This window comes from Trifolium pratense, linkage group LG2 (assembly GCF_020283565.1).
Source record: "Trifolium pratense cultivar HEN17-A07 linkage group LG2, ARS_RC_1.1, whole genome shotgun sequence".
NCBI classification, from domain to species: domain Eukaryota; kingdom Viridiplantae; phylum Streptophyta; class Magnoliopsida; order Fabales; family Fabaceae; genus Trifolium; species Trifolium pratense.
In genome coordinates this window covers 50,180,650-50,198,027 of record NC_060060.1, presented here as the reverse complement: position 1 = coordinate 50,198,027, position 17,378 = coordinate 50,180,650, and the positions used below count along the sequence as shown (strand labels likewise).

Genomic DNA, 17,378 nt, shown 5'->3' with positions numbered 1-17,378 from the left:
GTATGTGTTAATCACTAGCTTGATTCCATGACAAATATGTATGTGTTTGGATCATTTTTGTTAAGTTTATGAAAGTTACTTAAAACCCAAGAAATTGGCTTGATTTTGATTGTTAGAGGTATTTGGATGTTTGGAAGGGATGATTAATGTTCCTTGATACCATATATGTTTGGAATGGCTGTTTATATGAATTTATAACATGTTTGGATGAATTTTTGAGTGGAATCAATGTTAAACCGCCTTAGATAGCTCAAGAACAGATATTTCTGGTGTAGTTCGCTACGGATTCGCTACGGATTCGCTTAGCGAATAAGTTCGCTACGGATTCGCTACGGATTCGCTTAGCGAATAAGTTCGCTACGGGTTCGCTATCTGTTCGCCATGTACCTGTAACCCTCTGATGTAGTTCGCTACCTGTTCGCTACAGCGAACGTGTTCGCTACGTGTTCGCTACGTGTTCGCTACGTGTTCGCTACGGGTTCGCTACGGATTCGCTCAGCGAACAGCACTGTGACAGCAACTTTTTGATAATTGTTTTAAGTGCAATTAGGCACTTGTAACATGGTTTAAGGGTATCCTTACATGTTTGTTGATACATGTTGATGTTGTTAATGCTTATTGTTAATCGTTATATGATTGATAAACGTGTATGCAATAAGTTGTAGCTTAATGTGAGCAATGTTATGTTTTGGCATTAATTTGCAATGTTAAGTGAATGTGTTAGGATTGTGTTCCCGCATTCATAAAAGAGTAGCTTCGAGCTAGAGAAATATCATATTGATGATATGTGTAAACATACATGCATTCATGTATATATATGTTGAATTGGAAACTAGGGTTCCAATAGATTTAAATGGATTTTTGAGTCCATAAGGAAGCCGAGGATCGGATTAGATGAATCCATAAGATCTAGAGCTGCTATCCAGCAGGATATAAAACTGTTTAACTTATCCATGAGGGATATGAAGGTTTGGTAAGTTCCGAACAATCCGGCAAGATGTAAAACTGTTTAACTTATCCATGAGGGGTAAAAGGCAATTGGTACCACATGCATTAGTCGTGTCTAGGGATGGCATGACATAGAATGATTGGCATTAGATACATTAGGGTAAATGCGCATATATTTGATAAATGGTATGTGACATTATCTGGTTGAACTGTGCTAAACTTTACTAATTGATAACTGTTTGGTGCGATGTTTTGACGTGAGTTAGAATATGTATGATGTAGTTCGAAAGTGTAAGACCTTTCTTATACTCGTATGATATGCGATTATGTTTTCTAACTCTCTGCTTTGTGTTTATTTGCTGGACCTTTGGGGGTTCAGATATTCAGGCTGAGGATTGTGCCGACGTTTAGACTGCTGTTCTAGCGTGGTGTTGAAGTACCTTTTGGTGAGGAGACTTAGCATAGATTACTCCTCTTAGTACTAGCTTTTGACTAGAGTTTGTAAATAGTAAATGCTCTGGTAATGTAACATCGAGTCGGGGATTTCGCTTGGCTTTCATCGTATATCGGTGTTACCTTTTTGATATGCTAGTTCTTGTATAAGTGACATCCTTAGGGATGAATATGGCTTATGTATATATATATGTACATATATGCATGCTTGGTTTGATTTGAATCCGCTGTTGCTTTTCATGTTAAATTCCATGACGCTCTGTGTGTATGGTTGTGTTTTAATTACCGCGTGGCACTCTGCCTATAAAATATCAGATGTATATTAATAGATTAATTTTTAGGTCCTAAAATAATAGTTATATATTGTTAATGTTCATAAATATCATGAGTATCAATATATTAGTTATCTATACTCGTAAATATAGTTCTAGTCCATTTTAATCTTTGAATAAAATTTAATCTTAGATTATGATGTTCCTTTTTGACGTTATATTCAAAGATAATTATTTTGTATTTCTTGTTCCATTTAATTTAATGTAAGATTTAATATTGATAATTTACATGTTTACAAGAATGTTTTTTTTATATTATATGCAATTTAAATCGATAATTTTTTTAATTTTTTTTTATTAAGGGGTCACTTTTATATTTTGCACAGAGCCTCCTAAAACTTGGAGACGCCCCTGAACATGGGTAACATATTTTCTTCTTGCTCTAAATGTAATACAATAAGTATCACCATGAATATTCTGACTGGTTGCCTTTACAAAGCCATCAAAGTCATAATTTGAACCCTAAATAGAAAACATGTATACATGCATATAAAAAAAGGTTGGATTGATGTTGGATTATCGAAATTTGAATTCATAATACCCACTTTAGACATTTTGAATCTTTTTTTTTTTTTTTTATCAGACTGCACCATGATTCTTTCATGGTACACCAAGTTTTACATTGGGTCAAGTTTGAAGAGCTGATGGGTGGTATAGGACTTATTTAACAATTAATTGTGCTTATAAGTTGTTCGAAAATGCATTTTCAAACATGGGCTATGTGGGCTATGTGGACGAAATGACAAAAACATTATAAACTCACACGCATAAATAAAAAAGTCGGGGTTTAAACCTCAATCATGACGTCTACCTTAAAAATTTTGGTATTTTTATCAGGATAAAATTTATGAACATTTATTTATTAAATTTATTATCCTTTTTAAGTTGATTTAATCATCAATTACTTTTCCTATACACATATAATAATATAAATAAATTTTGTTCTCGTGCAAAATGTTAAATGTCTCTTCCACAATTATTTTTTTATGATTTAGTACTCATTTTAATTTAAATTGTTCATGTTTTTTTCTCATGGGGAGAGACCATATTTTACTCTTTGTGAATCCCTTTGTTTAATCTTTTCCAAAAAATAGAGAAAAAAATACATATTGTTTTTTCCGCGAACTTTCGTTGCTGTTCTTGATGAGAGAATTTATTATTATTTTTTCTTCTTCAAGTAGTCTGGTGGCTAAAAATTTCACTCTTAAGATGGATAAGTGGGATGATCGGAGTTCGAACTCTAGCCCACTGCATATATAATGCAATGTCCCACCAACTATTCTAATTTATACTAATATAATTATAATTATTTATTTACCATATTGAAATATTATGCATTGTTGTGTAATTTTTATCAAAATATTTGCTCATATTAAAAAATGTTTAAATATCTAGATAGTAATTTTTTTCCAGCAATGTTATATACTATAATTGTCAAAATGGGTTAGTTTGTATGGGCTGACATGTCAAGCTCGCTAAAATATAGGACTCGGGCTTAATAATTTGAGCTTGATATTTTTATGGCTTTTTAGCCAGGTTCGAAAAAACATGTTACTAATCATTGGGCAAAAGATAATTAAGTCTATGTAACAAATAGATATTTTCTCTTTAGGCCCCCCACGTTTCTTTTATACCCCCCTTACTTACGTTTTTGCCCCTGCACGGTGTTTCGGGTTATACGAATCGAACTTTAAAAAAATTCGGTTAATAGAAATCGTTCGCTTTTCCCTTCGAGTTTTGTTAACCGAAGTTAACTGATATAGAAACAGAAGCTTAACTTCTCCTCTCAGTTACGTTTTTTCTTCTAAACACCAACAAAACTACTCCTTCATCCTCTTGTGCGATTTTGTGGAAAACTTCAACATCCTACCTCAAACCATTCTTAATCAAGTAAGTTCCATACATTAACATTCACTCTTTTCTCATTCCATGTTTTTCTTATCACATTCACTCTTTTCTACGTTTTTTTCCCTCCCTGAGTAATTTTCTATCTCAAAATTCTATGTTTGAATTGTTGATTAATGGTTAGTTGTTAGTTTAGTTAGATGTTAACATGAATGCATGTGATATTAGGTTTAATTTGTGTATGCAATTAGATGGTATTATGGTGTACACTAAGTGTTTGACAAAATGTGTAAGTAAAATTCAATATGCTTCCATATGAATAATGTTAACCATAGGTGTTAGGATTAAATGTTGATTGAATTATAGTTTGAATTTATCATAGTTTATAAGATTGTATTGAGTGTGAAGATATTTTTCCATGTTAGGATAAATATGGAAGAAAATGTTGGGAGAGGTAGACATGGCAAGCCAAGCAATGCAAATGCTTCCGCTCGTAGAGAGCTTGCTGCAAATCGCCCTGCCAAACGAGGTCGTAGTAAGCAGCAAGGACCAATTCCGGCGCGAGGGACACATGATGCTGAGGCGGGTGGTTCGCGTACGCGTACACGGTCACGTTTAGGCCAAGCACAAAATGCTGCTGAGGATGATGATTTTGACGCGGATCAATTTCTAAATCAGGATGCCGAGTATGGCGAACCTGAAGAACCGCAACCTGATGAACCGCAAATTGAAGAACCGCAACAACCACCACGACGGAGACCGCAACAGCGACCACGGCAACCACGACGAGATGCAGCAAATGAGGGTTATGGAGGAGGACCAAGTGATATGTCATTATTAACACAATACGGAAATCATAGGGCGGTTCCGATATGGGATGCAGAACCAGATGATCACGAGGTACCGTTAAGTGTATTAATTGTTTTATTAAATGTATTAATTGTTTTAAATACTGTGATTATGTTAATTAAGTTTTCAATGTTTTGTGTTGTTTGAATTTTTCAGGTTTTAAAGAGGACTCTGCGTTGCCAAGCTAGCGGGAAAAAGGTTATGGACATCGTCAAACCGCCTCGTAGTGAGAGGTGGTTTTGGGATCCAATAGAAGCATCGGGATTGGAGCCGCTTACCCGTGTCAATTTTAGCGTACTTGACTATGGGGTTATATGGGCATTTGTTGAAAGATGGCATCCGGAAACAAGTACTTTCCACCCTCCGTTAGGTGAGCTCGGCATCACATTGGACGATGTACAATGTCTGTTACATCTTCCAATCCAAGGAAAGTTTTTGAACCATACGAAGATGTCAAGGGGAGAAGGGGCTGACATGGTTAGTTCATATCTAGGAGTTGAGCGAGAGGATATTGATAAAGCATTTGCCGAAACCAACGGGGTACATTTGAAGCATACTACCCTGCAAACTCTGTACACAACAAACCAGACGTCTGCTGAAAGAGCGATTGCTGAAAATAAGCCGGCGCATGTTGTTAGGCTTTACAGGGAGAGGAGCGTAAGGGCTTTTATGCTACATTTGGTCTGTTGTACCATATTCAGCAACAAGAGCAGTTACTTCGCGGATGTTGTGTATTTGCAGTACTTTCAAGATTTGTCATGCGTTCATGAATGGAATTGGGGTGCTGCTGCTCTTGTTCATCTGCAGCATTATTTGGATCACGGGTCTGCGGTTAGCACGACTCAGATGGCTGGCTACATGTCATTTCTTCAGGTAAAAATATATGAGCGTTGTATTTGTCTAATTTGTCACATAGACTATGTTTGGCTATAATGAATCTTGTTCGTCATACTTTCAGGGATGGATTATTGCGCACTTTCCGAGACTTAGTGTGTGGGTGGAGGCTCCTAGATATACAGCGAACATGCCACTAAATTCAAAGGTTGTTCCTGGGCAAGGACATAAGGATGCAGCTGGATATAGAAGCAGTTTGGACAATATTCAAACTTACGATTGCGTGTTCAGCCCGTATGATGCCCACCGACAAGTGCGACCTTTGATAAATGCATGTTGGTTTTCTGGATGGTTAAGGTGTGGTAAATTGAAAGCCAAGCATTTGCCGGAACGTGTGCTAAGACAATTTCAACATGTGCAAGGCATTCCAAGAAACCCGAGTATGTCTGCAACGCCGGGGATGAACTTGTGTGAGATAGATCGTGTGTTTACGGAAGAATTGGAGCTGAGGATGATAGATGAAGAGATGAGGGGTCGGCCTGTTACAAGCCCGTGGGACACTGAACCCGGATATATGTCATGGTTTTATAGAGTGTCGCATCCAGTTATGCGACCCGTAGAAGCTCCTGAATCACCACCAAGGCCACCTAATTTAGAGGTGTTAATAGAGGCGGCGGAAGCAAGAAATGACCCTAATCTAATGCAAGTTTGCCGGAGTGTCAAGGTTGAGGTCGAAAGGGCAGTTCGCGATGGTGAGGCGGTTGAAGGAACTCCAATTCATGGTACTTTGCAGCGGATTCTGAATTTGCTTAATCCGATACTTGCTTATAGGCGAATTAAGCGGGGGAAGGGGACACGCTACCACACTCGGGGGTAGACTTTGTTTGTTTTTGTAACTTTAATGTTGACGTGGTTGTTTATAAACTCTGATGTTTGTTTTTATTTTTGATGTAACTTTGATTATGACAATTGGATGTAGTACACTACGTATTTTAGTATCGTTTAATTCGTAATTTGTTACCGGTTGTTACGTTTTTTATTAATCGCTAAAATATTTTTAGATTGGATGGTTAATATGTTGATGCTCTGTCATATATAACATACTAAAATGTGTTATAAACAGGTTTGGACCTCAAATGTGTAGAGGTGGTGCTAGGCAGAGACTCACATTGACTGGTTTTTTGGCCTGATATACTTCGGTTTATACGGCTCGAAATTGTTTAAATTCCCAGTAATTTCGGTTTGTATCAATCGAAACTTAAGTTTCGGTTTCTGCGGGTCGAAAATTGTTATATTTTGCGAAATTCATGTATATAGGGGGTATAAAAGACATGATGGGGGGGATTGAAGAATGGTATGATTGAAGAATGGTAGGATTTAACTCGATATTAAAATTGTTTCGATAGAACTCTAATATTGAAACAAACTTTAATACTAAACCGAAATTAGACAAATCAAACACAATAAACGGAAATTAGGAATTACATCGGAATGAAATTGTTACAACGCATCAAATGGAAACATGATTTCGATCTTCCGGACGAACAAGGCTAGCAAGGATGGCTTCGACAGATCTTGTCAGCGTTGCATCTAATTCGATAGGCCCCCTGTTGCTATACTGCTCGAAAATTGAGAACATAGTTTCAATATCATCATTGTTTTCAAGTATCATATCGGTGAAGGAAATGCGTCCGTCGGGACCGATCGACGGTTTACGGTACTTGAGACTCGAAACTGTTCTGTTATCGTTCTGGTTGTTGGTGGTACGATTCAGCTCGTTCAGTTGTTGTTTCAGACCATCGAACGTTTCACCATCGTTAATGCGAAACAAAATTGGTTTTTCGTGGTTGAAGTAAACTGCTGCAAGGGTAGATCTCATGCGTTGTGTGAGTGAGACATCCATTTTTTTGTGAGTTGAGTGTTGAAAAAAGATGTGCTAATGTACATTAATTTATAGATCATATTGTTGCACATTATTGTGGTAGGTGATGGTTAATGTGGTAGGTGATGGTTAATGTGGTAGGTGAAGTTTAAATGGTAGGTGATGGTTATTGTTGCACATATTGATTAATTAAAAAACTTACAACTTACATTTTTAATTCAAACATTCATTAACTGAAAATTACGAAACATAATATAAAATTCAACAACAACATAAACGGAAAATCAAAACATAAACGGAAAATCAACAACATAAGGTAGCATACAAACGTGGATATTTCGGATCAATTTCAATCCAGTCGAACATTTTTCTCACATCTTCATCATCTTTCAACTCTTTCCATTCGTATTTCCGTGGTGCATCATCATATCCTCCAACATGGTCAGCTGCCAGATCGATATATGACTCATAATACGCTAGTTTGTCTATTTTGATTTGTCTAGCGTATTTGAAGCGATACATGGCTTCAATCGTATTTTTGATAGTTTGAAGAGTTGTTAAAGTGTTTTTCAAATCAACGCAGAACAACTCGTCGTTACCGCGAAACTTGATTGAAAATGGATAAGAAGTCGCTAAATTGTTTTTAACAAACCGTTTTGAAGTACTCATTTTGTAGAAAACGATTTCAATTATTTTCCAACTCTTCCTATACGTATTTATAATACATAGAAATCAATAATATCCACATATATTGTCGGTGCAATATCGACCACGAATATCGACCACGAATATCGACCACGAAAATATTGTCGGTGCAATATCGACCACAAAATATTGTCGGTACAATATCGACCACAAAAATTTGTCGGTGCAATTTCGATCATTTTTCACATAATACTTACCTTTCTTCAATCCCCCCCATCAAGTCTCTTATACCCCCTATATTCTGTTTCGCAAAATTTAAATTTCTTTCGACTCGCAGAAACCGAAACATAGGTTTCGATTAATATAAACCGAAATTACTGGAACATTTCGGTTGATAAAGATCGAATTATGCAGAAACAAGGCCAGGTTATGCAGAATCACTTGCAGAACCACCTCAAAATCGTCGAGGTCAAAACCTGTTTTTTCTTTCAATTCATTTTCAAAATTATATCAGGCTAAATACAATTTGTTACAACATTTCATAACCAAAGTTTCATAATCATATTTCATAACAATAATACCATAGTTCAATATACAATAATACCACATTTCATAACCAAGGTTCATGTGTAAATTGCGCATACAAATTTAATATGTTACAAAGCATAATCGGCATGGTATACATCACAAAATAATGCGCTTAGCTACCCTTTCAAAAAATAGTGCGCTTAGCTACCATTTCAAAAAATAATGCGCTTAGCTAATTCAAAATGAAACTACTAAAATCTACTACAATTCCAACGGATCGTCTTTGCTACCCTTTCCAATCGTGACTACAGTCATCGCCTGCTCTTTCAATGGTCAACAGCTCACCAAACTTTTGCATTCTATCCAAAAAACATGGGCTCCCATTCTGCAGCTTCTTCGGAACAAGAGTTTTTCCACTGATGAGCCGTTGGAGGTATCGGACATCCTACTTTCAATCGCACTAACACAAAGTGGTCAGCGAGCGCGCCGATGCAAATAATCTTGGAATCCAAGTCTGACGTGTCTGATGGAGGTTTGCCACGCAATGGGAAACAAGTTCTAGATGCTCCACACCTTTCCATATTTGATAGTTGAACAACAACCCTCTGAAAATGAGTAGCCACAACGTAACCCATATCCGGAAAAGTAAACCATTTGTCCTTGGTTGCAATAGCATGTTTACTCCTTCTCGGTGGTGGGAAAAGTGCATCCGTGACATACTTGTAACGCTCAGTATCGAACAACTCCACATATGATTCCTTATGCAATCTCAGCTCCCTCTCCATGTTCAGTCTGATCAACTCATAATCTTGTTGATTTCCTTTTTGGTGCAAAGCTACCACAACGGTATCCACAATAACCGTCACCTTCAACGTCAATCAATATCTTCAATAAATGGGTGCATGAACTTCGGCATATGGTTGATAAAAGGAATTTCAGGAGGTGCTGGAGTCAAAGTACTGATGACGAGTTCTTTAGGCACCTCAGGCACTGTTTGTGAAGTCGACGGCTTTGACTTTGTTGGTTGCGACTGAGATGCCTGTGTAGCTGCAATATGATCATCAACATGCTCCCACCGAGACTTATCCCTGCTCGTGGATCTTGTGACACGAACTGATTTTTTCTTTCTAGCACCTTTTGTTTTGGCCTTTTGAAGCGGAGGTTTCACCAGAGGTGGTTTCTGGATATGCAATGAGACGAAGTTGATTCCTAATATCATTCTTCACGCTAACATCGGCTGTTTTTAATCGTTCCTACAAAGAAAGAAAAAAAAATCAAACTCATTAAAATTAATTGTATACAAAGTGTAACATTATACACATAATGTAAAATTAAAATCATAATAAAAAAGTATACGAAATGTAACCATTATATTTATGAAGGTGTAATAACCTGAATTGCTTTCCACTCAGCCAAGCAATCATAATCGTCAACCACGTCGCCCGGTGCCGGCTCATCTTCGAAACACAGTTTCTTCCATTGAGGGTGAATCTCATCCAGTCGGATAGGTTTGTTATTTTTTATCTTCTTCGCAATCAAGCATGCACATGGCAACCCGTATGTCCTTCTCATAACACAGCCACACTTTTTGCTATCCATACCACATTCTTCGACCCTGTTTGCTTCGTCATAAATGTGATCCATAGCCTTTCTTGAGATTTTATAAAACAAGAATGCGTAAAGAGGATCATCATCGTATCTGTGTTCCGCAACAGACATACTCCGACCGAATTCACCTTGTACTTCGGTGAACTGACTTATCAACATCTTATTTATCGCTTCCCATCCTTTCACCAAGTCACCGTTACCGTCCTTCAAGTAACCTTTCAACACACCATGACATGATTCAGCTCTATTCGTGGTGTGATTCCCCATGTGCATATGTTGGTCTACCCAAGCATTGACAACCCTTTCTTTATCAGTGTCTAGGACAGTCTCTTCAACATAACGCAAAAACTTTGGCCATCTCGCACAGAGCTCCCTAAACACCATAACATTGTCAGCATATTCTTTTTCCGTTGGCGACTCTAACACATCATTAAAAGCATCGGTGATTTGATCCCACACATCAGTCTGCTTCTCATTCTCTCCATTCTTTGATTTTCACAATTTCCTTCATCTTAGAGCTCACGTTCTTTTTTACATGGAAACGACAAAACCATTGCAGCCGATGTTGGAAATACCTCGGAAACTGCATTCATCAGAGCCAAATCCCTATCGGTGACAATCACCTTCGGTCTAACATCCTCATTCCTTAAGAGACTGACACACTGCTCTAGAGCCCAAGTGAAGTTGTCTTCTCTTTCATTGGTAAGCCAAGCAAATCCAACATTGAAAGATCTCCCAGTTGATGTGAATCCGACAATCTCAAATAACGGCATTTTGTATTTGTTTGTTTTGTATGTCGAATCCATCAAAAGCACAGTAGGAAAAGAATTGAACAAACTTATAGATTTAGGATGTGCAAAGAAAATGTCTTGAACGTGTTCGGATCCGTCTGCAACAACCGTCCTATGTTTGAAAAAATACCCGGTCTCGACAAGTCTTTTGGAGAGGTGTTGCATTTCAGTCATTGATGCCCTCATTTTAAAGTTTTAATCGATGACTTAAATTGTAGAGTTGCTTTGCCGTTGTCTTGTTGTTTGGATCCCTATCTTTCAATGTGGACATTATATTCTTAGGCGGAACCAAATTCCTTGACATTTCCTCCATACATTGCCTTTCCTTCCGGTTTGAGACGACCGACAATGAGATGGCCTTCAACTGCCTTGTCCAACTCGTGGTTATGTTTGCCATTTACAACGGTCAAATGCCATGTTTTATCGGCATGACAATAACCACGGAGTTCGAAATGGACAGCCGCATTTCCTCGTGCCGGTTTGATCAGATTTTAGCTTCTTATTTGTTGACACGTACCCGGCCTCCCCGCTCGCAATCCAACCTGAAATATTGCTTCCTCTTATCGCTGCCGTTGTCGGATTTGCCAATTACAATTGCAAACTTTAGCTTTAAGGCAATCTCCCGAGCCCATCTAATCAACTCATCTCGGTCAGGGGTTGCCATTTCAGTGTAAAAATGATCTGATGTATCAATCTCATATGCAACAGGTCTAGATGGAGGTTTATCAGGCGGAACCTCAACAATTCCCGGGGCACCAGATACCTAGCACAAGCTCTCGTTTGCCCGCCATAACTACATAATATAAGAGGGATAAACACATAATTAGCCACATATAATACTTAATACATATAAAATTGGTAGCACATTCTATAATCCATAACAGCTAAGGCAATGCAAGCAAAACAGACAGTCAAGGCAAGTAATTTTACATTGCAAAAATTAAAGTTCCCAGTAATTTCGGTTAGTATCAACCGAATGAATCCTTCGGTTAGGCTTGGCAAGCAAACACATTTAAACCAACACAAAACCAAAAGTTCCAGTCATTTCGATTCGTATTAACCGAAGGATTCCTTCGATTTCTAAAAATCGAACGATTTTGTGTCAGAAACCTACCAACCTAGCATATATGACAGTTGAAAATAAAAGAAATTAAACGGAAGATTACCTTAATATTGTGCTTCAAATCGCCTTCCAACCCTTAGCAAACGTTCCAAACTTGATTTTAAGCAGCGATTTGTCTGAAAAACGAATTGGATTTTGGGATCTCTTTTGGTAGTGTGGGGATGAAGTATTGAAAGTGATGAAGAATGTGAGAGGTTGCTTTCTATATAAACATACTTCGATTCGTAAAACTCGAAGTACAAAGCGAGTGGTTTTTAAAAAACCGAAGTTTTTATTTTTTTCGATTCGTAAAACCCGAATTTGCTAACCAAAAATTGGTCATTTTCGAAGGGCAAACTGGGATTTAAGGGGGGTATAAAAGAAACGTGGGGGGTGGGGAGAGAAAATTTGCTGTTGTTTTACGTAAGTGACCGAAAAAAAAAAAGGCCGGTCCAAAGAGTAAGACAATTAAGAAAAGATTTTAGGCTCTCAAAAGAGAAAAAAATTATTATTATTAAGAAAAAAATGTCTCATAAGCCATAAGTCTATTAGTCCACATTAGAAAAAAGGCCACGGAGAAAAACATAAAGACTTCTATGAAAAAATATTGTTAAAAATTATAAAACAATTTTCCATATTTTTTATTTTTTAATATATTATTATTATTATTTTATTTAAAAATTAGTTTTTCATCTCAAATATTTCTATTTATGTTTTATTTTTATATAAATCTATTTTACTATCAACAAATAAAATATATCAATAAAAATAAATCAATTCAATTTCTTTGAAAAAAAAAGAGAAGAAATAAAATATACCATAGTATAAACTTAATTGTGAAAACACTATTATTATTCTTTTTGTATTAATTCTATGCTATTTTTACTATCAACTAATAAAATATATCAATAAAAATAAACACTATTAACCTTTACAATTTTTGTTTCAATTCAATTTCTATAAATACATAGAATTCGTGGATATTGATTTTGTTGTTAAGCTTAATAGTGTTTTCACTCTTTGGAGCTTGTGTGGTTAATTTGGGTGGAAATTGTCCTGCACTATATGCTCAACTTTGTATGGTTGAATAAATTTTTAGTGTATCGAAGAACATTTGGTCTTATATAATATGTGAATGAAAAATTATTTTGGTATGCATATACCCCCATCTTCGTATACAAGTAAAACACGCAAATATTCCGTGAGTTTAGTTTAGTTGACAGGATATTGTATTATATATGTAAGGGGATTAGAGTCAGGGGCGGATGCACATGTGTTGCATTGGGGGCTGCCCCACAAAGAAAACATTTTTTTTTTTTTATAACACTGTATGATACATTATACTAATTATTTCCACCTATTTTTTATACTCTATTTTCTTTTTGAATAATTCAAATGGGTTGCCCGGGATTCGAACCCGGAACTAGTCGGATGGAGTAGAAAATGCATTGTTTAATCAAATAAAACAATAAAAAATCCCTCCCCAAGCCGTGCATGCATTTTTCATTGCACACGGCTTTCCCTATGTATACATCTATACTCATACGTTTTATGTGTGACAGGCTAATCATCGCTCAATAGGTTCTCAGTTTTCATTTCCATACTCATGAGATTACTTTTATTTACTTTTTTGGTATTAATTCTATTTATTTGTTCAAATAAATTGCACATTATAGTAGTAAGCCACAAGGTTTAGTCTAATGGTGAGAAATTTAGATAGTATGTTATAGGTAGTGAGTTCGATTCTCAGTTCATTATAAACCAAAAAGAACTTAGTGTAAGGGTCCGTTTGGACTGGTTTTTTTTTGAGCTTATGCAAATAGCTTATGCAATATAAATTAAGTTTTATGTTATTTTATAAGTTCGTACTAGTAAAAAATTGTAATTTTATAAGCTATTTTATCATAAATTACATTGACAAACTTATAATAATATATAAAAATTGCATTTGGACAAGATGACTAATGACAGTATTATAAAAAAAAAATAGAATGTTTGTTCCTCTGTCAAAAAAAATAGCATGTTTGTTCCTTATAAATAAAAAAACAATGGACGAGAGACTCCTTTAAATAGGCAAACTCTCCTGCGGAGATCAATAATATGATTAAAATTCAATTTAAATAGTTAAATTAATTAATTTAAGCTACTATTAATACAATAATACTTTTTTTACTAATAATACAATAATTTTTATTGTCTCATAATTGTAGCTCAAATGGTAGCTAACAGAGACATTATTGGAGTGTCCGGGGTTCGAATCATGAACTTCACATTTAAATGTGTGAGACTCTAGTCACTAAACTATTTGACTTGGGCCCTTGGAGTATGCTCCTCTCAAGGTCTCATGTTCGATTCTCACTGGTGCCAATTTCGGTGGGCTAAGTCCATACAGAGCAAAAAAAAAACTCTGGCTTTAAATGGGGCCCCCGCAAGTGGGGCGGTGGGATTGGTCCCTGTAACACCCAAACCCTTTATTTATATATTTCTATCTTAGTAAAATCTTTTTCAAAACACGCAACGGAAAATCGCATTTAATTTATTGAATATCGGTTCGAGTATTACACTCCTCTATCAAAATAATACTAATGTAATTAATTAGTAAAAGTAGTGTTTATACAAATCTTTGAATCAAATAATGTATTTATTGATTATAACAAAACAACCTAGACAATAGACTTTATATACAATATAAAACCCTTTCCCGTGTCACAATCAGAGCAGAGCTTCACCGACGACTCGACATCGAATACCACAAAACCTGTAAACCTGGACCCCCAACGGTCCAGCACATAACACATAAAAGAGAGTTAGACAACATACTCAAAATATAAGTGTAAGTAAATGGTACTTAAACACTTCTTCATAAAAACATGCATAATCATACATTATACATATACATCACCATCATTCATGCATATTCATATATCATGCATATACTTCATTTATCACATAATCAATCATCCACAATTATACACCAAACATATAGTTTCACGTCGTCTCGGACAATACCAAAACATCAACAATTATCACATAACTCAATTACAAATAGGAATATACATAAAGTTCCTAATGTAATCTAACACCACAAATACCTTGTTCAGATTATGGTCATGACGGACCCTGCGTTGTTCATTTTATAGTCATGACGGACTCTGCTCCTCACATACGGATTAACAATCAACATTTACCAAGTATGTGTCAAACATCATTTATCATAAAATGCACACATAATCCCTAATGCAATCTAATGCTTCACATTCATGTTATGTCCTCTAGACACCTCTAATGCATGTGGTACCATCTTCTTTATTAGAGTATCTCACCTCTAATATCCTTCTTTATCAAACAAATATAGTTCGATATCCTTCTTTATTGGACAAGCCAATATCCCTAAATATTCATGATGCATGCACTCAAAACTCATGAATATATTCATCAACAATTTTGGCATATAGCCCATCAACAATAACGTGGAACACTATCCAACGTCCGTCTTTATTAAGATAATCAATACCTTAATATCCTTCTTTATCGAATAACATAATTCAATATACTTCTTTATTAGAATAACATAATTCTAATATCCTTCTTTATTAAGTTGATTAACACCTTAATATACTTCTTTGACATTTAAACAAACATCAATCAACACAATTAGCAACAATTATATTCCACACATATAATTAACAATTCATCACAATACAAATTAATCATGGTTATAAACAATCAGTAGCATTTAAAACCATCAAACAACAGTTCAGGTAATACCCCTACTAACACAGAGTACCCCTACTATACCAGAGAACCCCTACTACAAATAACAGTTCAGGTAATACCCCTAACTAACACAGAGTACCCCTACTATACCAGAGAACCCCTACTACAAATAACAGTTCAGGTAATACCCCTACTAACACATAAAACCCCTACTATCATGCAAGAACCCCTGCTAGCACATAGAACCCCTACTATCATGCAAGAACCCCTTACTAGCACATAGAACCCCTACTATTATGCAGATGACTCCTGCTAACACATAGAACCCCTACTATTATGCAGATGACTCCTGCTAACACAGAGGAAAGGAATCTACTCAAAAAATCCAAGTTTGATGTTCTAAATCCCAAATAAGTTTGATTTCACGTGTAACCAACATGTATAGACTCAAAAGGACGGTTCATTTCACCCGATCTACCATTTTTTACTACGAAAAAGTAGAGATTTACCATTTTTAGCTCAAAAGCTCAAGAACACAACAACTCAAATCAAAACATAACAAATACCCAATTTTAACCCCACAAATTCGTTCATACTACATGTTAAAAGTATATTAAACATGTTATGAACATTCTCTATCATTTTCTTTAAGAAAATCACCCCAAAAACTCAAACGAAAATGGGGGTGGAGAAAGTTCGGGTACGGAGAAATCGACATTCTCCCCCTTTCTCGTATCACCCACGAATATGAAATCTACTCTCTTACCTGGATTCGAAGAAAACACGAAGATTGATCTTGAATCCCCTTCCTTTTCTCTATGCCCTAGCTCCTTGAGCTCTCCCTTCTCTCTAAGCTTCTCAAGAACAAGAGAAAAATGAGTGTTTTCTCTCTCTACCCATGACTATATGGGCGCCCCCCCACTAGTCCACAAGGCCCAATAGGCCTCAAGCCCAATAGCTTGGCCCAACTCGCGTTAACTCTCACTAACTCGCGCGTTAACTAAAACTCTCGATAAATAACATAAAGTTACTATCTTACTTAAAAACCACATCACCAAATAATTAAACACTTAAATAGTGAATAATAAATTTGGGTCGTTACAACTCTCCCCCTACTTAAAAGATTTTCGCCCTCGAAAATTACGCAACTAAAACAACTCCGGATAACTCCTGTATCCGACCCTCCAACGAAAACGTTCAACACACTACACATTACTAAGTTTGACAAAATTAGTTTTATCCCATCCAACACAATTTTTGTCCATTTATCAACAAGAGATCAAGGACGGCCAGTTCCTCAATTTGTCGATAAATATTCAACAATCATGATATCGGCACAAACCATTCTTATCAAACCGCTAAAACGTCAACTTCGCACGAAACATCCATAGACTCTCACATTCTACGACCTCACAACTTTACCCCCAAAATAGGTACAACCAATCGAACTCTCCGAAAGATACTCCCGTGGAATACTCCACAACTCCACAAATCCTATAAGTCTCTGATTCCCTCATGAGTCACTTAACCGTGTTACATCACTTATTCATATTCGAATCTTATTCCAACTTATCACTCGATATTTCAATTCCAACAATCACTTGATGACCAACATTCTCAAACTTCATTGACACATGCTAAAAAACTACCGTCTCTAACCGTCAAATTCCTTTTCTCTCATATCTCCGATCATTGAGTCGAATCCAATACGACTATTTCGTTCCCGAGTAATCTCTCATCCAACCTTTGCATTCCTTAACGCAACCATTTCCCTAATACCACTCCTCATTAATTTCCTTAGTAATTCGCTACTTCAAAATTAGACTACCGCCTAAAATTGGTTC

At 36.2% G+C, this 17,378-nt stretch overlaps 3 protein-coding genes across 3 annotated transcripts; 1 reads left to right on the top strand and 2 right to left on the bottom strand.

The window, feature by feature from the left end:
- Positions 1-3,883: 3,883 nt before the first annotated feature.
- Positions 3,884-6,203, top strand: LOC123911467 (protein MAIN-LIKE 1). Its single transcript, XM_045962880.1, has 3 exons — positions 3,884-4,478; positions 4,584-5,300; positions 5,386-6,203. Exons 1-3 carry the CDS (start codon positions 4,011-4,013, stop codon positions 6,136-6,138), a joined length of 1,938 nt encoding a protein of 645 aa, XP_045818836.1. The 5' UTR covers positions 3,884-4,010; the 3' UTR covers positions 6,139-6,203.
- Positions 6,204-6,771: 568 nt separating this feature from the next.
- On the bottom strand, positions 6,772-7,164 carry LOC123904885. Its single transcript, XM_045954491.1, has one exon. It carries the CDS (start codon positions 7,162-7,164, stop codon positions 6,772-6,774), a length of 393 nt encoding a protein of 130 aa, XP_045810447.1.
- A 1,511-nt stretch (positions 7,165-8,675) lies between these two features.
- LOC123904884 lies at positions 8,676-10,889 on the bottom strand. Its single transcript, XM_045954490.1, has 5 exons — positions 10,500-10,889; positions 9,709-10,410; positions 9,451-9,569; positions 9,299-9,404; positions 8,676-9,182 (listed from the first exon to the last, which is right to left on the bottom strand). The coding sequence occupies exons 1-5, from the start codon at positions 10,887-10,889 to the stop codon at positions 8,676-8,678; spliced, it is 1,824 nt and encodes a 607-aa protein (XP_045810446.1).
- Positions 10,890-17,378: the final 6,489 nt, after the last annotated feature.